The sequence below is a fragment of the Gossypium raimondii genome, chromosome 4 (assembly GCF_025698545.1).
Source record: "Gossypium raimondii isolate GPD5lz chromosome 4, ASM2569854v1, whole genome shotgun sequence".
Classification (NCBI taxonomy): Eukaryota; Viridiplantae; Streptophyta; class Magnoliopsida; order Malvales; family Malvaceae; genus Gossypium; species Gossypium raimondii.
The window spans coordinates 40168841-40193556 of NC_068568.1; the positions used below are offsets into that span (position 1 = coordinate 40168841).

General features: G+C 33.5%; 2 protein-coding genes across 2 annotated transcripts; one reads left to right on the forward strand and one right to left on the reverse strand.

Annotated features, from left to right (window-relative positions):
- Positions 1-1001: 1001 nt before the first annotated feature.
- Positions 1002-2604, reverse strand: LOC128040495 (uncharacterized). Its single transcript, XM_052629260.1, has 4 exons — positions 2449-2604; positions 2068-2190; positions 1472-1561; positions 1002-1136 (listed from the first exon to the last, which is right to left on the reverse strand). The coding sequence occupies exons 1-4, from the start codon at positions 2602-2604 to the stop codon at positions 1002-1004; spliced, it is 504 nt and encodes a 167-aa protein (XP_052485220.1).
- Positions 2605-9647: 7043 nt separating this feature from the next.
- On the forward strand, positions 9648-12469 carry LOC105780519 (uncharacterized). The gene is made up of 3 exons (XM_012604903.2): positions 9648-10120; positions 11049-11265; positions 11554-12469. Exons 1-3 carry the CDS (start codon positions 9899-9901, stop codon positions 12036-12038), a joined length of 924 nt encoding a protein of 307 aa, XP_012460357.1. The 5' UTR covers positions 9648-9898; the 3' UTR covers positions 12039-12469.
- The last annotated feature ends 12247 nt before the right edge of the window (positions 12470-24716 follow it).

The window sequence follows — 24716 nt, forward strand, 5'->3', positions numbered from 1 at the left end:
TAATCATAAGGTTCCTCCCAATTTGGCATCCGTTTCCCTCCATAATATTTTTTGTAGATGGAGGATCTTCAACATTTGGTCACCCTCGTGGAATTCTCTAGGATGAACCTTTTGTTATAGGCTTGCATCATTCATTTCTGGTACATCTGACCATGATGAATAGCTTTTAATCTTCTTCCTTCTATCAAGTTCAATTGATCACATTGCGATCGGATCTATTATGCTTCATCCAACTTGCTCAGCCAATACCCGGAGAGAAAGAATTTCAACTTCAATAGAAAAAACCGTGATGAACTAAAAAGGGTGGCATTGCCCCGGTAGAGTTTTCATTGCACCATTCATGATATTCACCTTGAACATACTGTAAATTTCTGATATCGTGCCGTTGCTTAGATTGCAATGACAGCGCTTAAACTGGGTACATCCTGGTATGACCATGCGAAGGCATCTTTGAATGCTTGAAGTAACTCAGCAACATCTTGCTTTGTTTTTTTTGATCGTACATGTTCCCTCAAGGTCGCAATTTCTATTATCTCCTCATGAGGTAAAATTTCCTTCCTGCTCTACCATCCTTAATAAGTCCAGAAATAAGCTACAATCCATGTCATCTTCAAAGTTTTGAGATCCCTCCAAACACATGTCTCACTCAAAAGGAGATTCTGGGTCTGTAACAGCGTCATTCATGTCATTGATATTTGGGGACCCATAGTGGGTACCAAAGAATATACAAAAGAATGTATGAATAATATGAATGAACGAATGAATGGTTTGGCAGAAAAAATCAAAAAGAACGACGAGAACGTAAATACTGAAAGAACATTTACTCAAAGATGATTGCAATAATGTATTCATTAAAATAATAATATTCAAACGTGAGCCTATTTCACAAAGAAATTCTTATTGCTTCTAGGCTGAAAGTAACAAGTGTGTTCTGAACATTACTCTAACAGACTCTAAATACTTTAGGGGTTTCCTCTACAGTCCCATTATTTAGAACACCTCTACGGCGAATATCTAACAAGGATCCTTTTAAATGTGTCTGCAAATATGGCATCGATGTGCAAATTTCTCACCACTCCTTCATACATTGCAGTCCCTCCATCCTCAATCATGATTGGGTAATGGATTTTCTGCACCTGATGAGCCACCCAACTTAACAACACCCGTGTTGATGAGTTTTTCAACTAGCTTTTTGAAGGTAATGCAATTCTCGATTGAGTGCCCTGTAATTCCCGCATGGTAGTCACACTGTGCGTTCGCATCATACCACTTGGGATACGGAGGTTGTGGAGGTTTTAAGTAATGAGGAGCAACAACATGCGCATCGAACAAACTTTGATACAGCTCCTTATATGACATCAGAATTGGTGTGAATTGGAGCTTCTCGATACCTGGTTTCACTCCAGATTCCTGTCTCATTGAACTTTATTGGTTAGCAGCAACCTTTCCTGGCTGACTCACTGTTACTGACCTCGAGTAACCCTTGCTGTACATGCTCATGTTGTTCACCTCGCTCTCCTTCCTCTTCAAGACTGATCTTCCCGTATCGATCTTCCCACTCCTGATGGCATTCTCAATCATCTCGCCATTCATGACTATGTCAGGAAAGCTTTTTGTGGCACTTCCTAACATGTGTGTAATGAACGGTGCCTTCAGGGTGTTAATAAACAACATGGTCATTTCCTTTTCCAAGAACGGTGGCTGAACTTGGATCGCGACCTCCCTCCATCTCTGTGCATACTGCCTAAAGCTTTCGCTCGGCTTCTTCTCCATATTCTGAAGGGTGATTCTATCAGGAGCCATATCTGTCACATTACTATACTGTTTCATGAATGCTTGTGCCAAGTCTCTCCATGAACCAATTGTGGTACAGCTCAGCTGATTGTACCATTTAGATGCTGCCCCTGCTAGGCTATCTTGGAAACAGTGTATTAATAGCTGGTCATTATTAACGTATCCAGCCATTCGCCTGCAGAACATGGTGACATGGGCCTCTGGGCAAGTCGTCCCATTGTACTTCTCGAATTCCGGCATCTTAAACTTATGAGGGAGTACCAAATTAGGAACTAAACTCAGCTCTTTAGCGTCAATCCCACGATAGCTTTTGGTGACTTCCATTGCCCTGAATTTCTCCTCGAGCCATTTGCACATTTCCTCTAGTTGCTTTGGTAACTCTTCCTTCATTCTTTCCTTCTCAACCATTTCATCAAAATCAGGAATGGCAGAGTTAATAGGATTATTTTCGGGATTAAATTTCGGTCCAAATTGGAAGCTCGAAACACCAGCTCGAAATTGTTGCGGCATGGTGGTGACAGTTGATTTACGCGGGCATTCTGCTTGAGTTCGCATATGTGGAGGGGTGAAATCTGGAGGATAGAGAGATTCATCATCATTTCCCTCATCGACATTTGCCATGGGGCCCTTTCCTTTATCACTTCCCTTAGTTACCAGTTGGGTTAATTTTGCCACTATATCTTCTTGGGATTCTTGCATCTTCTCAGACATCTCTTGTTTCATCTTGTCTAACCGCTCCTGCACCTGTAGCTGAAGTCGGTCCTGCATCTCCTTCTGACACTGTTCGAGTTTTTCCAATCTCTGATCCATATCTTTAATCTTTGCTCGAGTGCCGTAACGGTGTTTGGTTGGTTGGTTGGTTTCCAGGTTGACTGAGCAAAGATTTTAGTTCATTAGGATCATTTAGAGGTGTCTAATGCATATGATGTAATGAAATGCAAATGCATATAATGAATGCCTAAAGAGATGTTAACCTTGATTTAATTACATTTAAAAAAACTTTACTAGAAGACAAATTTCTTTACATAAAGCAGATATATATATACGGCTTTGCCCTCATATTCCAGTCGAAGACATCTTCTCTTTCTCCATCCGGATGCTAGGATAAACCTTGCGAATTCTTCAAAAGGGACGTCTCTTCTATCTCTTTTTGCTTGATCCTGGTTAATATCCATCATCTGCCCATCTTCATAATGCTCAGCGGCTTCTTTAAGGAAGTTATATAGTCGGAAACTCTTGAATAATCAGCTTGAACCATTGGGTCATGAAGTAAAGCCACGAACTCTTCTGTTGCCCTTCTTGTGTTTCTCGGAATATATTCAGGCAGACATATTATTTTCTATTTTATCAAGAAATCCATATTCCATGACAAGCTTTCTAAGTTAGTAATCGAATGTGAATCAACACCTCTTTTCTATAATGCAAATACAATGTAATCATGATGTCATGCAATCAAAACAAAATAAACCCAAGTCAGTATCAGGTATAAATATTAAATCTAATACAATCAAGAAATAATAAAAACTCCTAGTCAGGTATCTACTAAAGTTTAGAGTGTTTCTACCTAAGGTAAGTTCCTAAAGCTCACTATATGAGGTTTAGTTTCTAGAGTAAGGGTACCCGAACCAGCAGATTCCTCGATCCTCACCTATTATAGGCTCATATGGATCGAGTTCAGTTCAGGGGGATACATTTCCCTATGGCTGCACAGAGATGAAAATCTCACGAAGACATAAGTACGGATGTATCCCGGAAGCGGTCCACTACCCTGCATGGAGGTGAAAACCTCACGAAGGACTAGTTTCTCGCTCCCACTTAAGGGGTAAAATGCAAAAATGCAAATGCAATGTTACCAACATACCATGATGAAAAATCAATGAGTACGAAGGGAACTCATGAATTTTAAAAACTTTTGATTTTTGACACAAAGACAAACATAATCGTTTATGGCTCGACTCTCTAAGGTCCCCACTGAGTCGCCAAGCTGTTGAAACTGTTTTTTTGAAAACAAAAATTTAGTTGTCGACTTTAAAAATAAAATTGGAGTCGCCACCGATCCTTTATTAAGGTGTGATCGGCTCACCTTAAAAATTATGTTGGTCTATGAATTTTGAGAAAACGAGTTCGGAAGTCTGTTACGCACGAGGAAGGGTTAGCACCCTCGTAACGCCCAAAATCGGTACCAAATTGATTATTTGATGTCTTTGTGTCAAAAGTTAAAAAGATTTTAAAATAAGCTTGAATGATGAAATTTGCAAAACGATAACCAATCGTTCAAGTCATGTAAAGAAATCGAGTCCCAATACGTTAGGGTACAATTCCTCATAATTCCCCAAACTTGAATATCACTTTTATTTTATACGAAAATCTTCATTTCGAGAAAGTAACATGCCACACCCAATACGTTAGGGCACAACGAGTTAAGTTCCCAAAAATGATTTTTATGCATTTTGAATAAAAAATATTCTCGGTCATTTAGGATTGACAAAGAAAATCAGAACCCAATACGTTAGGGCTCAATTTCCCTCGAAAATCCCAAACTTCCAAAAGTGCTTTTATTCAAAAAAAACCTTTAAATCAAAAAAATAACTTTGATGAAGGGTTAAAACCAAAATATATTTTCAAAAGGGTATGTTAAAGAGCTAATATACAATATGATCTGAGATCCTTTAATTTTCAAAGATACGAATAAATATTTGCAAATATATATATACAAATACAATATAACAATAAAGTTGCAAACATATATACGCATATATCTAACACATATACAAGTATACATACCAATAAAAGGAATAAAATACACCCAATAAAACAAACACAAAAACATGTATTCAAAATAAAATAAAGGAAAAAATGCATATGTATATATTTACAAAATAGAAAAAATGTATAAGTCTATATATTTACAACATAAAAGAAATGTATATGTATATATTTATAAAACATAAAATATATAAAAGTTAAAAAGATAAGGAAAATAATAATAATAAAACGTATGTAAATAGGCATATGTATTAAATAAAACGACGCATGTATGTATATATTATATACAACAGTGCATGCATGTTATAAAATAATAATAATAATAATAATAGAATAGTATAACATAATTTAAAAATAATAATAATAATGAAACAGTTTAAAAATGATAGAAGGACTAATTTAAAACTTAAAACAGTAATTTGGGGGCAAATCCGTAATTAAACAAAAATAGCGTAAACAGGACCAAAATGAATGCGCAGACAACAAAAGGGACCAAAAGAAAAATATTCACGCCTTCAAAACGCAGCACTTTATGCAAGACTCAAATGAAATCAAAGCAAAATTTTGGGAAAATTGAAAAGTAAAACAAAACTTAATTACAAAGTGATAGAAAATCGGAAGGACTAAAAGTGAAATTAGCCCTCCATTAAGAAACGCGGATCTTGGGACCGGTCGGGTCGACGCGCGGATCTTGCCCTCATTAAACGGTGTTGTTTCAATTTTATTATAAAACCAACATTTCTTTTAAAAAAATCAATTTCTGCCATCTTTTCAACAAAAACAAACTTATGAACCCTAGCCTCCTCTGCTAGGGTTCCCACATTCAGCCGCCGCCGTTTTCAAGAACCCCCACGCCGCGGCTTCAATCGCCATCCTAGCCTCCGGTCGAGACGGAGGGAGGAGCAGAACGCGACAAGGCAAGGTCAGTTTCTCTTTTCCCCTTTTATTCTTGTTGAAAAATAAAACAAAACAAAACAAAATAAGAAAATAACAACGTAGTTCACCTAAAAAGCAAATCTTTGTATTCAGTGTTATCTCTCGTATCAGTATTCGACTATATTTGTCAGGATTTTCCTGTTTTTTCACTAAAATCTCTCCCCTTTTATATTTTTTATAATCGGTTTATATAACCGAAATAAAACATCCAAATATCAAATAAAATCAAAAAATCCATATTTTCTTGTTGTTGTTGCGATGAATACTGATGTTGGATCCGCTTTTCTCGCAGGTACGTGGAGGTGTGCGGAACGGCATTTACGGAGGGGTGGTGCGCAGACGGAGGCGTGTAAAGAGGGGTGCACGGTAGTTGCGGCGGCTGGTGGTTTCTTGCTTAGGGTTTCTGCTGAAATTTAGTTAGTGGGCTGTTAGGGTTTGGGCCTAGGTTTAGTTTATTTTTGTTTTGTAATGGTCTGGGCCAATTGGGCCTTATTACACATGAACTTTAGGATATTCACCCTGTCTATGATAATTTCATATCATTGTAAAATTTGAGATAAAATTATGTCATAAGAGGTGGAGGTTAGAAAATGTTTATGTTTAAACTTTTATAGCTGTAAAGTTATTTTAATTAGACATTATAATATTTTGTATTTTGTTGTGGTATGATATATAAAATATATATTATCTAACCACAATGATTTATTAGTGACATGAATTTATTATTTGTTACGTTTAATATATGTTTTGTTTATACCTATTCATTTTATTTTATATGAATAAATAAAATTTTATTTAAAATAAATTAAGCATTCATTAAGGTTATACAATAAAATGATTATATGCTCTGAAGAGTTAATATTGCATCAAACTCTAAAAGCTCTTTAAGAGCTTATATTTTAGCTCCTTGTGATGCAAAATTTTGTAAAATATAATATTATGTTTCAGATCAAAAGGTATATGTTGAATAAAACCTTCATGTGTTTTACATTAAAACCATATATATAAATAACACGGGATACTCATGTATTTGTATTATATATATTCCCCAAGGAATACATACACTATATGATTGAAATATCTAATGTGCTCCTGTAGTAGCAATATTGTGAAAATGACTTTAACAGTATTTTCGAACGATCTCATACCTTCTATTGGCTAAGCAAAATAATAAGTTACTAATGAAAAACTATGAAATTCTTTCCACTAGTTTTGTTTCATTCCCTAAAGTGAATGTAGCAGTACATAAAAGTTATGCAAAATGAAAATATAGAGATCATAATTGTTGTTGTAATTGAGGATGTGATCGGAGACTAATCATGACAACATGAATAGATAGATTTTGATTTGAAATCCACGCATGTTTTGTGATGGTGATTATGAAATAAAGAATCAATGGAGGCATTTAGAAGTCTAACTTACTAGATTTACTGCATTCCCTGAAGTGAATGCAAACATAAAAAAATAAAAGATATAATCATGGACCACTAAAAGTAGGAACATAGTAATAAATAAGAGAACAATGAGAGTTTCCAAGATAACTTATATTATCAATGTGATATGAAATATTATTGGCCACATATGTGGCGTATGCACAAATATTTTATTTCATTAATATTCTTTGAGAAAAGATATGAGAATGTAGTAATAAATTTTATCATTATAGATAGAAAGTATTTATCTTATTTGGTACTAAAACAAACAAATATTATTCCAATATTTGATAGTACAAAATTAGTCGAAAGCTCTAGAAGAGCTAATATATTAATATCTTGGGATGGGTAATCCATTGGTTTTAAAATATATTTATAATGGATCATATATTGAAATTGTGAATGAGGAAAATATTATCTTTCATATGAATCACTATTGTTATAAATATATATTTTGAAAGGATAAAAAGAGAGGATTGGGTTATTAATTTATATTTATTTTATAATATTTGTGATCTTCTTTTGTCATCATCCCCATTAAAGGGTTGGAAGCAAAATATTTGATGTGAAAGATTATGAGTAATAAAATATGATAATTCTATCTAAAGCTCATTATGGTTGGATGCACTGAAGTTGCAAATTTCTTTTAGATATTTGAATATTTGCATATTCCCGATGTGAATATTACGTATAATTGTTTGAAAACTATATTTACTTATTGACTTAGTAGCATTATAGGCTTCACATTGATTTAGACATTTCCAGTAGTAAATGTCACAATAGTATTTATATGTTGATACAAAATAAAAAAAGAATGACACTAAAATTATCAATTGTCAAAATTTATATTTACATTATTAGTACAATTGAAAACATGTTGAAGTAAACTAGAAGTTTACTAATACAAATATATTTACTATTTGACGTGACCAGTTAGACCATCCTGGATCATATATGATGCGAAAATTAATTGAGAATTTATATGGACATTCATTAAGGAACCAGAAGATTTTTTAATTGATTATTAAAAACTCACTTGCTAAAGTTTGAGATTTAATGTCTTGCATTTCTAAAATGAATATGGGCTCATTCATCCACAATGTGGATGATTTTAATATTATATGATTTTGGTAGATGCATCTACAAAATAATCACATATATGTTATCAATTTGCAACCTGTCGTTTGCAAGATTGCTTGTTTAAATAATTAATTTCAGATCATGCAATTAAGACAATTCATCTTGCTAATACTGATAAGTTTATATCTCAGTCTTTTATTGAATGAGTTTGAAAAACTTTTGTAAAAGTTTGCACATAATGGTTTAGAGAAATTTTGCAGACCCTTTAACACTTCCGACTTGGGGCATCCATTTTACGTTACTTAGGGATTGAAGCCAGCATCTTTTTTTCCTACAGCAGCTCTACACACAATAAGCTCTCCCTCGAGCTCCTCAAAATTTGACATCATGACCTCAGGTTTTGCCTTCAAAGTCACGGTTATAACTTCGACAACACCATTCTTCTTAGTCAGCTTCTTGGTCTAATCATTCACGGCTACATTAATGGTCTCTCGCATTGCATCTCGATTGGAATTGAGAGTCTCCATGACATAGTCCTCAAGCTTCTCTCTCGTCGAGTTTAACTCATTGATGCATCCCTTAACTACCACAAGTGCTTCCTTCACACCAGTTATGGATTCCTTGAGATTGGTGACCTGACCTTCCAAAGTCAACAGCATATCCCTTGATCTGCTATTTTTCCTTGTCTTTCCATAGGTCTCCATCGGGACATTCTGTTCATCTCTTCCTTTCGTCATCTCAATCCACACCTTTGAACACTAGCTCTAATACCAACTATCATGGGGCTAGAACTTTAATTTGCCTAATCGCGCAGCCTTAGGCGATTTCTTAGGTTCAAATTCGCCTAAGTCAGCCTTACTCTCGAAAAATGGTAGATCTCGTAAAAATTCTCTAAGGAACCGAAGCAAAGCGGAAGCAAACTCGAAAAAAGAAAAAAGAAGTCACAAATAAATAGAAAAATAGGCGCACACCAAGTGTTTGAGTTAATGCTCTTAAAAGTATTTTATTACTTTGAAGGTTTATAGCTGAGTGATTAAAATGAAGGGAAGACCTCTATTTATAGTTGAGCTCTCCCATATCCAACGATGATAATTGAATTAGATCAACGATTAAGATTAGTGTCTATCTACAAGATGAGAGTCCTAAGGGATTTAAACTCTATATAATATTATCCCTTAATTAAGATTTACATTAACCATGATAACCCTAGTTTTACTGTAGTGTTTAAGTAGATGGGTTTTTTCATGTGTTCCACGAATCGAGCCAATTGAGGTGGGTCAAATGAGCCACATTGATTAGTTGACCTCCATAAGATGTTCCATGTGCATTCATCATAGACTTTGATCCACAGTTTCCATTATTGGGTCAATATAATACTTTAGATCATATATATATATATATATATATTATAAGAATTAAGATTAACCCAATGTAACTTTAAAAAGAACACAATGTAATACAATAATTAAATTTTCTTAAATAAATCTTTAATTATGTCTGTTATTCTCTCTTATCACAATTACTTTTATTTGAGTAAAAAAAGAAAGAAGGATTGATAGCTCTCCATGCGTGTGGGGTCTTATGCTCCATTGTTAAAAGCTCATAAAATAAAAGCAGGGCTGCTGGATTACATATCATTTGGTAATTTCAACTTTTGTTTCCTTTTGGCCAATCATATTACTTTGTTTATAATAATAACAACCTGATTTGTTGTTTTTGCTTCCTTCCATCTTCTTTCTTTCTTTCTTTCCCCGTCCCTCCATCATCTCCCACAAGAAAACACACCCTCACCCTGCCCTTCATTTAGATTACGGGAACGCGATGCTTGGTGTGAATTGGTAGGAGGGACTGGGGAAATTCTGATCCTACGCCGGCGGTTTGTTTTGGCGATGGAGTGCAGCCTATGGGTGCCACCCGAGGATTATCAGAATAATAGTAATAATAACAATAATAATTTGTGGGGGTTTAGCCATGAAAGTGAACATGATTTGGCTTTAATGGTTAGCGATTTTTTGGAAAATAACGCCGGAAGCGCCGGTGCCGATTCTTGGTGTAGTAGCGATAGCGATTCTGGATTCTCCGATCTTATCCACCTCGCCGATAAAATATCTGTTAGTATTAACTCTCTCTCTTTTCTTTTCTTTTTTATTTATATTAACTGGTTGTCCATAATTGGGTGTTTTTGAGATTTTATCTTTTTCATCTTTGGAGTTTCTTGGTTTTGTAATTTTTTTTTGTCGGTTCTGGGTTTTATTTTGGGAAAGAACTAGTTTATTTAAGGAATAAGGGTTGAACTCTAAAGTTTGCTCATTTTATTTGAGAGTCTTCATTTTGTTTTTAACTTTTCCAAGGCCAAAATCAAGGAGCTGCAAATTTGAGATTGACAGAAATGAATTTTGTGGTTACGGATGAGAATTGCGGACTTTTATCTTCATAATATAATCTCTATATGATAGTTGTTGAAAACTGCTATAGCTTAGGAAATCTAACCATAATATTTGAGCTTGAAATTTATAAGCTTTGGTCATTTTTGTTTAACAGTCACAATTTTGTTATCCCTACATCTGTTTAGGGAGATTAAAGAATATGCTAATTCATTAGAAACTCCTATATATCATATATGGTCATTGTTCATATCTGGATTTTTCATTTTTCTTGGACTACCCCATACATCCGAACATGGATATAGAGATATGATTCTTCAAATATATGAGAAAACCTAGAAGAAAATGAATATTAACATGTTGGATACATACTCACACTCGACATGCACCCAAGTCCGACTAACATAGGTGCATACTGTAAGTAACATAGTGATTTGCTTCACATATCTGAAAATATTGGGAACTTCCCTTAAGATTGCCTTGTTAATGTGTTAATAAGTCTGCATTTTCTATAATTGCTCAACTCTATTTGGTTTCGAAACTGTAATCTTGTGAATTTTGGTGATTCTTTGTACTTTTACTATATCAGTTTCCTACCGAAAGCATTTACTTAAGGTTGATCTATCTTATTTCCTTTTGGTCGGTCTTGTTGCAGTACTATAAGCACCCGGTAGGCCAATATGAGATTGACCTTTCATCCGTGGTTCATTCTCTCGTATTCTCCATCAGTGAGACAGACCTACACTTTGTGAAGTCGGGGCAATGTAACACCAGCTGCATCAGGTATTCTCTGGTAAAGCTGTTGCGACTTTCCGGCTATGATGCTGCTGTTTGTGCGTCAAGGTGGCAGGGTAGCGGAAAATTTCCAGGAGGTATTCAAGGAGTCTCTGAATTCTAATTTTTGCTATCTCCTTTAGGTTCTTTGATTTTATTAGCTCTTGCATCATTTTTATTCAAGCTTCCTATTGCCTAGATGGTAGAAAAAGAGACCTCTTTCGAGCTGTGTTACATGTATCTGAGAGTTCATTCCTACAATTCGTGATGAAAATCAACTTCCCTTGAGATCTCTTAAACTAGTTCTAAAGTATATTCATGATAATTTCATTGCTTGAAAAGTATTAATTATTGTAATTTGACAAAACTGTGTGCGACACACGCAGGTGACCATGAGTATATCGATGTGGTCAATTACAACAATGGTTGTTCCGAGCGTTTGATTATTGATATTGACTTCCGAAGCCACTTTGAGATAGCTAGAGCAGTTGATTCTTATGGTAGAATATTGAATTCACTTCCAGTTGTTTATGTGGGCTCCTTGACTAGGTTGAAACAATTACTTCAGCTTATGGTCGACGCAGCTAGGTCGTCTCTTAAGCAGAACTCAATGCCATTTCCTCCATGGAGATCGCTTGCTTATTTGCAAGCAAAGTGGCACTCGCCTTACCAGCGAAAATTCAGTCCCGATGAACACGATATTAGTGGCAATATTCTTTCTGCCCATAAACAGTGCAATGGGAATTTAAGGAGATTGCAGTCGTCACTTCAATCCGAATTAGAAGCAGAACGATTGTTGAAACCTGTAAACGTTGATTGTAACCGAAGATTGAAGCTTGACAGGAGGAGGCAATCATTTAAAGCCCTTTAACGTGTATAGGTTTTGATCTTGAAGATGCAAGTTCCTTTTTTGTGAGAGATGAATTGTATTGCGGCCTTTTGTTAGTTTTCTTTATTATTTTTCCCGATAGCGAATAAGCGGCGGACCTCTAAATGAAGGGCAGGTTCATATAGCTGACCGTGAAGACAATAACACGTCGTTCAGGTATAATCTCCGAGTTGGTGAGAGGCATACATTTGTGTTTGATTTTTTTGTTCCACGGATTTAGTCACAGGACTGGATTCTGTGAAGTGCTGTAGCATTGATTGGTTTGAAAATGCTATCCTACACTAGTGGCATGGTCTTATAGATACTTAATAATTTTCCTTCTTAATATGGGTGCATAACTTTTGCAGCAGTCAAGAGCATATATGCTTTGGTTACAATTATACAACTAAATGAAATTGTAATTAGTTGATGTTCCTGTTGTGTTCTTTTGCACTAACTTCTGTTCCTCCAACTTTGCATTTCAAGTATTTTTCTTGGGATTTGATCAGATCGGCCGTAGTTTATTTGGTTTGATAATGCTTGAACCGATAGACATTCTGTCTGGTTTTAGCCTTAACTGGTTCAAGTTGGGTTGCTAGTCTGTTAATTATAATCTTAATAATTTACCCATGTTGGATGTAACATTCAAACTCAAATTCGAGTATGGAGGAGGATTATCTCACCATGTTTGAATGCCACTGATTTTACCTCACTCTATATGGAGAAACATAAAAGGAAGTATTTGTTGGATGCATTCTGACATACAAAGATACTCATTATGTGGGTGAAATGATTTTTCTAAACAGAATATATTTGAAGATTAAAACATCACAAACACATAATATAGATATGCACATTCGAGTTCTACTACAAAGTTGATGAGGGATGAGATGCAATCATGCAAATGAGATAAAAATAAGCATCAGATTATTCAGGTTGAAAAGTTGCCAAAAAATATTTTTAAATATATTGTAAAGTTCAAAAATATGTAGTTTGAATGATATTAAATCCATTAATATTAATATAAAAATATAAAACTTATTAAAAATCATTTATTAGTAATTAATATTATGATAGTATGGAATATATGAACTTAAATTATAAGTAATTCAAATGTGAAGTATTCATGATGATGATATTCAATTTAGGTTGTAGTACAAATATATTAAAATAATTTATGGTAATTAATTCTTACTATCATGACAAATTTTAAATACGATTTGTAAAATTTTATATTTATTTTTATAGTGAATATAAAGGGTAAACTACAGATAGTCACTCAATTATAAAAAAAATCATTTTAGGCATCCAAAATAAAAATATTGCAATTTAAACACTCACGTTATATAGTTCAGTCATTTTGGTCACTCCCATTAAAATCGTAAGCGACAAGCTAACGTGTTAGTTAAAAATTGATATAATAATAAATTTAACCCTCAATTTTACATACTATTTCAATTTAATCATAATTTAAAAAATTAACTCTCAAAATTTACAAATGTTCTCAATTTGATCCTAATTCTAAAAATTAAAAAATACATATTTTTAAAAATATATATAATAAATTTAAAATTGATATTAATATTAATATAATTTTAAATAAAATAATTAGATTAATATTAAATATATAAAAAGACCCTCGTATTGAAATCTTCTAGCACCATAGTTGATGTAAGGAAGAACCTGGTGTAATATTTCTCCGGTAAAAGAAAAAAGATACTAATTAAAATATTATAAGAATATTTGTCTTGTAAAAAAGAAAAAGAAGGTAGTATTAAAATGTTATAAAATATAAAGAGTTTTTAATGGTAACCCTCGTGGATAAAGTTGCACATAATCAATCTAATCTTATTTTCTGCAGTTTGATTTTGTCGTAAATCTGTGCCATTTCAAGTACATTTTACGAATTGTGCAACAAAATACGTAATAAATATATCTACAATTTGTGTGCTAGATAATATAAATATAATAATAGAATCTTGATTCAAGACCACAAATAAATAAGATAAGTACAGGAAATACAAATTTTAGTTAATGTTCTAAATTGAATCATAATAATAATAATGTATACTTGAATTTCGATTTTGTGTAATTTTATATATAAAATTTCGATTTGGTCCAATTCTTGTAAATTATTAACACAATTATTGATATAATATCATTTTATATTTATATATTGCATACATGAATAATTATATTTATCCAATATAAAAATGAATTGATGTATTTATTTCTTTAAATGTGCATGATTAAATTAAAATTAAAGTTTGAAGTATACATTTGAATCACAATTAGAGTTTCATGTTACAATCCGTTTTTCAGTGGTACCGGAAATGGTGCTTTTGAAACCCCATTCTCCGAAGGTTGAGTCTATAAATATTATTAATTAATGTTTATGAGTTAATTTTGGTATTATATTGAATTTTGGTCTAACTATTTTGTTAATTGGATAGTTAGTTAAGGTATAAGTGTTTCGACCCGAAAGTCAGTAATGTCGAAAATGGTGGTTTCAGAACCCCATTTCTGATGAACAAGTCTATAAATATTATTATTTTATATTTAATAGGTTAGTATAAATTTTAATTAAAGTTTGGTTCATTAATTTTTCTATTTAGATAGTTAATTAGAGTATAAGGACTAAATTGTAAAAATTTAATCTTTATGAATTTTTAATTGGTTTAAGGACCAATTAAGAAATTGGACCATTTCTAGTGTAAAAACGGTGGTGGATGACATCTAATGTCCACTAAATTGGTTAATTTCAATTAACGTTAGTCAATTATAGTTAATTATAATTAATTATAATTTAATCTAAGTATAAAAGTTAAAATTTAAAAGAAAAATAAGCATTTCATATATTCATCTTTTACTCGCGAATAGGGGAAGGAAAATAGGGTTTAAGAACTTAAGCATTCGTCTCTCAAATTGGTAAGTGATTCCAAGCTCGTTTCTTATCATTTTTATATTTTTGAAGTTTTGGGAGTTTGATTTAGTTAACTCATGCATTAATTTCCAAAATTGCTAAAGTTTATAAATGATGCTATTGATAAATGATTGAAGTTTTATTGTTAAATAGTTAGATTTTAAGCTTAGATATGAAAAGGACTAATTTGTAGAATAAAAATGGTTAGTTTTGAACATAAGGACTAAAGTGTAAATATTTCAAAATTTATATTAAATTTATGTAATTATAGATAGTAGAGGGTTATATAAGGATGAAATTAAAATTATATTGAAAAACGAAACTTAAATGTGAAAGATATAGTTATTTTAGTTTGAGAGACTAAATTGAATAAAACGTAAAACTTTAGGGGTCATCCAAAATATGAAATTGAATTGATATATGTTTACAATAGGCTGTTAAAATATGTTTATAATTGATAAATTGAAATAAATTATTATAGATCAAGATTTGAATCAATCGGAAGATAATAAAGAAAAGGAGAAATTGCATATTAGTCCTTGACACCTTGTTTGCTTGTTGTTTTTCCAAGTAGGTTCATTTGGAACTTATTATATTCTATTACATTTTGTTTTAATTGTGTGTTTATACTATTTAGTTTATATATACATGTGTAATTTTGATGATTTTGACATCTAAAGGACTAAACTGTAAAGTATGAATTATACGACAACTATGAATTGATACGAGGTATAGAATGGTAAAGAAATGTTTATATGGATTATGTTGTATGTATAAAATGTTATAGGGGGGTTGAATTGATACGGAAATGGTATTAAAGCCGTTGTGAACTTAGTAAACTATTAGAATATGAATAACATGCCATTAGGGTTTCAAAAGGAAAACGGGTGTTGTAATAAGTGGTTAATTCGATGGCTTGAGGTCCAACATATGTTGCGGATTCTCTGAAGCTAGTGTTAGCAGCATTGAACCAAGCTAGTGTTAGCAACCTAAATCCAAAGCTAGTGTTAGTAACCCGATAATGGTAGCATATGTAATCAAATTAGTCTCAAGTATCTGAATTCAATTTACTTCAGTTCTCTGAGCGAAAATAGAAATAGAAATAGAAATGGTACTATATGAAAACGAAATGGTTGGAGCATATATATATATATATGAATGAAATTATATGCATATGTTATAAGTTGAAAATGAACTAGTTGGTATATGTCATATGATGGAATGTTAAATGTTTATATAATTGTATTATGACTTCATGACTTGTAATCGAACTAACCCATTTGATACATTTGTTGAAATGATTATGGAAGTGTAAGGTTGCCAAAGATGCCTAAGGTAAGTTAAGTAAATTTCATATGGACTTACTAAGCATTCAAAATGCTTACTCGTTATCTCTATTTTCCTTGTAGATCTTCGGTTTAGCAAAACGTGTCAATCGGATCACCTCGGAGCTTACACTATCCAACCATTGATACGGTAGACTTTAATTGTATTGTATTTGGTTTTGTGACATTTATATAGGTTGTGATTGTCATTACCTAAATGATAGTTAGATTAGTCCTTGTTAAATTTTAAATTTTGTAAGGTTAATGCCCACATGTGTGAAAGTTGTTCTTGGGAAATATGTTGAGATGTTTTGAATGGCATCCAAATGGTATCTTGAGTATAGATGGCATGATAATATGATGGCATGAATGGTTGAAATGTATAATTGGTTTGGTATGAGATTTACAAATAGAAATGATGAGTTTTGAATGTCAACTGAGCTATGTTGGATTTGTTGATTGAGGAATGGATAAATTATGGCATTTTGATATGTTTTAAGTCGTTTATTTGCAGGTTTATAGTGTGCCTATAAACACCATTGAATTTGAGTTGGTTTGAGCATGTAAAAAGTTTCAAATTGTGTGATTTTTGACATTCTGGTAAAATGTATCAATACCATAGGCAAAGGTATAGGTACTTTACCAAATTTTATGAAATTTTCAAACATTGGTCCTAAAAATAGTATCGATACTAGAATAAGTATCGATACTTTATAACATAGGTATTGGTGCTAAGTTCCAGGTATCAATACTTGAGCATTTTATTTTAATTTTTGAAATATCGAAGCTAGAAATGGTGTCATTACCTAATATAGGTAGGAGTGAGCAAAACTCGATTCGATTCGAAAAAATCGAAAAAAAAATTCGAATTTCGAGTTAAACGAATCGAGTTATTCGAGTTAATCGAGTTATTTGAATCAACTCGAATTTTTTTTTCGAATTTCGAGTTCGAATCGAGTTGAGTTTTCGAATTCGAATAACTCGAATAATTCGAATAATTCGAATAATTCGAATAATTCAAATAATTCGAATATTAAACTATAATATTTTACATTTTTACCCTAAACTCCCAAACCTTTTTACTTTTCACTCAAAACTTTTACTCCTTCCCACTTTTCCCCCAAAACTTTTACTCCCCTCCCCTCCCAACCCCCCAATCTACCCAAAATCCATTTCCCATCAAAATTTTACTCTCCCATTTACTTTTTCTCAAAATTTTACTCCAAAAAATCCTCAAAACATTTTATTTTCCCCCACTATTTTTACTTCCTCCCACTTTTCCCCTAAAACTTTTATTCCCTTCCCATCCCACCTCCCATCTACCCCAAACCCTCCCCCCTCCAATTTTTTTTTAATATTTCCCTCCAAAATTTTACTTTCCCTCAAACTTTTATTCCCCAAAACTTTTTATTTTCCCCTAAACTTTTACTTCTCACCCTTTACTCTCAAATAAAAATCAAAATTATCCAAAAAATCACTAAACATAAATAGTAATAATTTTATTTATATCTACTATTTATATTATTAAATTAAATTTCACATTTTATATTATTTATATTATTGAATTGTTTAGTCATATTGAATATTTATATTAAAATTGAATTATTAATTATGCCATAAAATATTCGTGTTAAAATTTTATATTGGTATCAATTTCACATTTTATTTTTAAAATAACTTTTATTAAAAATCATATTTTTACATTTAATATATTATTTAATTCCAAAATACATAGTGACAAGAATCTAAAGATAATTGAAACAACTAAGCAAGCAAATAAGCTAATCAATATATAAAAATTAATAAATAAATTATGAGGTGATGAAAGTTAATAAAAAAATTGATTAAGGTGGACAAATTTTATTACGATGGGTGACAATAGTTACAAGGACTCAAAATTATTTTTTAAAAATTAACTCGAACAAATATATTCGATTCGATTCGATTCGAATTCCATCTCACTCGACTCGATTCGAGAAAACTTCAAATAAAGTTAGGATGATAAAATGAGATTCGAAAACTCGATTAACTCGAAAATTTTTGATTCGATTAGATTCGATTCGATCGAATGCTCACCCCTAAATATAGGTATCGATACTTGTTCTCAAATTTTGAAAATTTTACAGATTGATCCTTATTCAAGCTCGGGTCAACTTAAGAGCTTTTGTAGGCTCGACTAAGGCTCGGATTTTAATTGTATATCAAGATATCTAAGTGTTTATAACATGATTGAATGTTTGAAGGATTTATTTATGATATATTTATTCATCTGTAATTTTGAATATGCTACAAATCAGTCCTTGTTAAATTTTGAGTTGATTCAAGAGTGTACATAGGCTCATATAATACCTGGGAAAGGTTGTAATTGGTGATTATTGAATTGAATTGATTATGATTGTATGAATTATGTGTGAATTGAATATTAATTGTCTATTTTTACTTTGAAAATGATTGTAGCATCTCGTAACTTGGATCCGGCAATTGGGTCGGGTGAGGGGTGTTATATTTCATGTGTATTGTACAAGCCCAATTTTCATGCCCGGGCCCAATTAACCTCTAGCCCAAGCAAAAACAAAACACAAAACCTGTTAACAATTGAACCAAAACCAATTAACTTACCCAACTAGCCTAACCCGGAACCCAATTACAAACAGACCCAATTACCATTAACCTAACCTGCCCAATCCATTACAGAACAGGCCCAAACCCGAGGCCCAATGTCTTAGCCCAGTAAGCTAACAGCCAAAACTAGGGTTTCAGAAAGTCTGAAACCCTAGCGCCGCACCTAGTACTGTCGCCGCATATCCCATTGGCCACTTGCCCCAGACCTACCGCCACTCCTCTGGTAGCCACCAACTCCACCGCCATCGTCACATCACCTGCAAAGAAGATGGCAAACACGCAAGCAGAAACGAAGACAAACTTTTTTTTCTCTTCTTTCTTTCGGCTATAAAAAGCCAGATCTATTATGTTTGGAGGGGCTTTTTTTTTTCTTTTCATCTATTTTGTAATATTTACCCGGAAATATAAACAAAAAATCGAAAAGGTGATTTTTTTTATTTTTCGCATCTTTTATTCTCTATATTTATTTATTTTTAATCTTTTACACATATATACATATATATATTAAAAAGCAGTTTATTTGCAAAAAAATCAAAAAAAATACCTTTTGAATTTTTAAACCACCAGCGTCTTGATGGCCATGGCAACTATTAGTCTTGACAAGGCGATGATCGGCATGATGGGGTGAGAACCCCAAAAGGTAGAGCCTTAGAGAGAAAAGAGAGTTTTCTTTTATTTTTTTTGAAAATTTTAGAAAAATGAAATTTGGTGTTTTTTTCTTGAAAATTTGGGTTTAAATACCCAAATTGAAGCAGCGCCGTTTAAGACGAGGATCCGCGTGTCGACCGACGACCGGAGGATCCGCGTGTTTTTAGTTTTGGGCTATTTTGCTTGATCCCCGATTTTGCAGCGTGTTATAATTTGATCCTTTTTTCGTTATTTTCTCTTATTTTTAATTTAGCCCCTGCAATTTCATTTTGTTCCGACTTGGCCCATTTCAACGCTGCGTTTTGGGCCTGTGGTTTATTTGCAGTTTTGGCCTTTCCCTTTTCAGCACGCGTTGCAATTTGGTCCTTTTTGTTTTTTTATTTCGATTTCGCCCAGTACTTCCGTTTTTATTCTGATTTAATCCATATTTTAGCAATTTTATTATTATTATTATTATTATTATTATTATTATTATTATTGTTATTATTATTATTATAATTGTTTTTATGCATATACGTATTTTTTTTAACTTATCTAATATGTAAACACTCATTTTTATATACATATCTATCTATATATATATATAATTAAAACATGTATATTATATATATTATTATTTCATATCTATGTTTTTATTTATTTTTAAAATATTATATTATATATTATCTTATTTTATTTTTATAATCCACATCTGTATATTTTTTATCTACATACATACCTTCTTATGTTTTGTAATATTTATGCCTTTCTTAATATATATATGTACATATTTTAACCTTTGTAAATACATATATATATATTTATATATATACATATATTTTAATTTTTGCCTATATATATCTTTATATTTAATCGTATTTACTATTTATTTGTTTCATTTTCATTTTATTTTGAATGAATGTTTTAATTTCATTTGTTTTTATACTTTGTTATTTTTATGTTGTAGATTTGGCCTTTTATATCGTTGTTATTGCTCGTATTTTTATACTTTTATACTTTCATATTCATTATGGTTTTACCATGCATAAAAATGTAATTTGCTTTCGTATTTTTGTTACGGTTTTCGTGTTTTTATTATACTCGATTTAACAAAATTTGTTTTGAATAAATAATATTTCGTGTTTAGATTCGAGAAGGTCGTACCTAACTTCTGGGTTTCGATTTTCACGATAAATCTAAATGTACGAATCTTTTGAACTCAAATTTTAAATGATCTCGGGTTAAAAAAATCGCGTCTCGACTTCTTGGTCGTGATCTCTTTTAAATCCGAGAGGGCTAAAATTTTAAATAAACATTTTCATTCACGTATCGGGAATTGAGACATCGTGTTCTAACTTCTGGATATGACTCTCTTTCTCGAATAACGTGAAATATGCTTCTTTTCAATTTTTTTTATAATACAAGGATCGTATTTTAATTCCTTCAAGTTCTCAATTTTCGACATCAAAACATTAGCTAATCAACTAGGTACCAATTTTGGGCGTGTCGAGGGTGCTAATCCTTCCTCGTGCGTAACCGACTCCGTGCCGTTTTCTAAATTTCAGAGACCAAAACCGTTGTTTTAATAAAATCAAATTATTTATTAAAACATCCTTTTCAAGGTGACCCAATCACACCTCAAAAGGATTGGTGGCGACTCTGTTTCTTTTAAAAAAACCAAGTCGACCCCGTTTTCCGTCAAAAAAAATGGTGTCAACAGCTTGGCGACTCCACTGGGGAATTTTTCAAAATAAGTGAGTCAAGCCACGAGTTGATTACTTTTTGTTTTTTTGTCGAAATTTGAAAACTTGATTTAAATATACGATCCTTTCATTGCATTTCATTCGTTTGTATTATAATTGTCATTGTTGTGGTTTATAATTGTTGTGGTGGTTTAAATTTTGGTATCTTTTTGCACATTGCATTGCATGACCGTTGGTCACACCTTTTAAGTGGAAGTGAGAAGCTACTCCTTCGTGAGGTTTTCACCTCCGTGCAGGATAGTAGATCACTTTCGGGATACATCTGTACCTATGTCTTCGTGAGATTTTCATCTCCGTGCAGCCATAGGGAAATGTATTCCCCTGAACTGAACTCGGTCTGTATGAGTCTATAATGGGTGAAGATCGAGGAATCTGCTGGTTCGGGTACCCTATCTTTAGAGCCAAACCTCATGTAGTGAACCTTAGGACCTTACCCTAGGTAGAGCCACTCCAAACCCTAGTGGAAACACCGATATATGCTTTTATTCTTTCGCATTGTTTTGAATTGTATGTTTATACCGATACTAACGTTCTTTGTTTTATTTTGGATGCATGACATTTCAAGCGCATGGCATTTCATTATAAAAGGCGTTGGTTCATATTCGGTTTCTAGAAAGAAAGCTTATCATGGAAAGGGATTTCTTGATAAGGTGGAAGATAATCGACGGTCCGAATTTGGTCAAAACGACACAACGAGAGAAAGGGATAGTTTGGTGAAGGATATGAATCGAGTTATGGGACTTCACCGTATTAGTGTAACCCAGAACAATTTGTAAGAATTGAAAGAAATTTGGGGCGATGGAGCGAGGAGGATGACGATTGTTCTATTCCGATTATGGGGATTTACCGTACTTGCTAGATATGAAGGTAGACAAGCACCTGTTTCGGGCTCTCGCGCAATTTTGGAACCCCGCCTACAGTTGTTTTACGTTCGGAAAAGTCGACTTAGTACCTACGATAGAAGAATATATGGCTTTACTTCGGTGTTCGAAGAGTCAAGTCGATAGAATCTACTCAAGAGCTGCAAATGCACCCTTTTTGAGAAGATTGATGAACATAACAGGCATGAGTGAGTAGTGGGTCACAGCCCGAATCAAACAAAAAGGGGATAACAAATGTATTTCTTGGAGGAATTTGAAAGATGTGGTCCTAGTGCATCCAGATGTACAAAAGAGAGTAGATGTCTTCGCTTTGTACCTATACGGCTTAGTTATCTTTCCCAAAGCTTTGGGGCATATTGATGAGGCAGTCACTGATCTATTCGACCGTCTCGACAAGGGAGTTACTCCGATTCCAGCAATTTTAGCAGAAACATTCAGATCATTGAATGCCTGTCGACGAGCGGGTGAAGGCAGATTCGTTGGATGTGTACAGTTGTTACTTGCGTGGTTCCACAGTCATTTTTGGAAAGTGGATAAGGTGTCATATCGGGTCTTCTCTGAAAACTATTCGCCACTAAAGGAGATAGTAGGTACACCGCGAAGAGATGATATTTCGATGGAAAAATGGATGGCAATTCTTCAGACCTTGCAAGAAGAGGACATTGAATGAAGAGCTCCGTGTTTACTTCCAGACGAAATTTTGTATCGGTGTGGTGATTTTGATTGGGTCCCCCTACTTAGAATCTGGGGAGCTATTGGATATGCCCCGTTATTAGTGCTCAGACAATACCGGTCAAGACAGTTTATACCCGCAACCCAGGGACTAGCCGTGTGTGAATTCGCGTATGGGGGTGATGGTTACAAAAAGAAGATTCGAGAGATATCCAATGCGTGGAACCAAACTCGACGGATGAAGAGGTTGGCTGTAGGACCGATGACGACTCCTGAGTACGATGAATGGAGGGTCAGAAGAATCAATGACAATATTCCCAAATCGAGTCATGAAGGCAGTCAGTCATTAGAAGAACATTTAAAGGTCGTCCCTTCTGAACTGGAAATTTTAAAACAGGATTTCGAAAGAAGAACTGCAGAGTTGGAAAAACAGATAGAGCAAATGGAAGAGGAAAAGATGAACTTAAGATTGGACGCAGACGTTCAGAAGCTCGAGGCTGAACGATTAAAAAAGGGGAAAGCTAAGGCTGAAGAAGATCTTGATAGTTTGAAAACAGATTATAAGAAGTTGCGATTATCAATAAGGACTGCCGGGTTGGGAACATCTTCTGAACAGTGGCGCAAAGAGATTCAAGAAGAAAAGAATAAGGCTGATGAATGGGAAAGGAGGTTCCAAGAAATTCAAGCACAGAACGAGACTTTAAAGACGAGTTTGTCGGAGAATCAGAAAGAGAAAGGGGAGCTGGAGAATAGAGTGACTGAAGGATCTCTTCATCGGCATCGAAATCAGAATTCTGTGATGGAATTGAGGGCAAGCTTAAATAGAATTGAAAAAATGAAGGAAAGAATTGAAGAGTTAGAAGCAGCATTGCGAAATTGCGAGATTCAGATTGAGTACTTGGAATCTAATGAAGATCGTCAAGCCAAGCAGTTGCACTACTTTCAGAACCAAGTAAGAGATAGGGATCACATTATGGGAGAAGCAGTGCTTCAAATCAGAGAGGTGGCTGACCATTTGCAGACGTTAGCAGTACAAGCTGATGTGTTGAGCGTGAAGTACGGATTAGAGTCAAGTCAAGGACAAGAGTTAGCCTCGTTACTTAAGAAAATTAGAGTTTTGGGTATTAGGGCTAAGTCGTATCTGTAATCCACCTTATGTAAAGAAGTTTGTTTTCTAATAAAGTTTTCAGAATGGAATTGAATTAGAATCAATGTCCCTTTTTTTGCATTCATTTCATGCATTGCATCACATTATATGCATTAACAACCATTAAAGGACCCTAATTGAATAAAATTATTTCAGCTAACCTGGAAAATCGACATTGTTACGGCACCCGGGCTAAGTCAAAAATAATGGAACAAAGGTTGGAAAAACTAGAACGGCTTCAAAAGGAAATGCAAGACCAGTTGCAAGCGCAAATGAAAGAACAGGTGGAAAAGATCCAGAAAGACATGGTACAAAAGATGAAGGAATCTCAAGATGACCTAATGATTAAATTGACGCAATTAATAAAGGGAACGGATAAAGGGAAAAGTCCTGTAATTTGCGATGAAGAAGGGAACAATGATGAACCACTTTTTCCTCCAGGATTCACGCCTCCGCATGCGCAAATTCAGATTGAAACACATATACGAAAACCTTCTGTTTCGATTAAGCCTCAGCATTGTCAAGGTGATGCTTCAATATCGAAGAACCTTCAGGTCGGATATGGTTCTGGTCTTGGTGATAATCTGGTTGTCTCGGATTTCGATGAAGTAGCGGAGAAAGACAAGATGAAGGAAGAGTTACCAAAGCAGTTTGAGGAGAAATGGAAATGGATTGAAGAAAAGTTTAGGGCGATAAAAAGTATCGACAGCTATCGTGGAAT

Coding starts and splice junctions, on each gene's coding strand:
- LOC128040495 (XM_052629260.1), bottom strand. CDS start 2,604: ATGGATCAGAGATTGGAAAAACTCGAACAGTGTCAGAAGGAGATGCAG. Junction 1,562..2,067: donor ACGCTAAAGAGCTGAGTTTA/GTTCCTAATTTG, acceptor GAATGCCATCAG/GAGTGGGAAGATCGATACGG. Junction 1,137..1,471: donor TACAGCAAGGGTTACTCGAG/GTCAGTAACAGT, acceptor GTGGCTCATCAG/GTGCAGAAAATCCATTACCC.
- LOC105780519 (XM_012604903.2), top strand. CDS start 9,899: ATGGAGTGCAGCCTATGGGTGCCACCCGAGGATTATCAGAATAATAGT. Junction 10,121..11,048: donor ACCTCGCCGATAAAATATCT/GTTAGTATTAAC, acceptor GTCTTGTTGCAG/TACTATAAGCACCCGGTAGG. Junction 11,266..11,553: donor TAGCGGAAAATTTCCAGGAG/GTATTCAAGGAG, acceptor CGACACACGCAG/GTGACCATGAGTATATCGAT.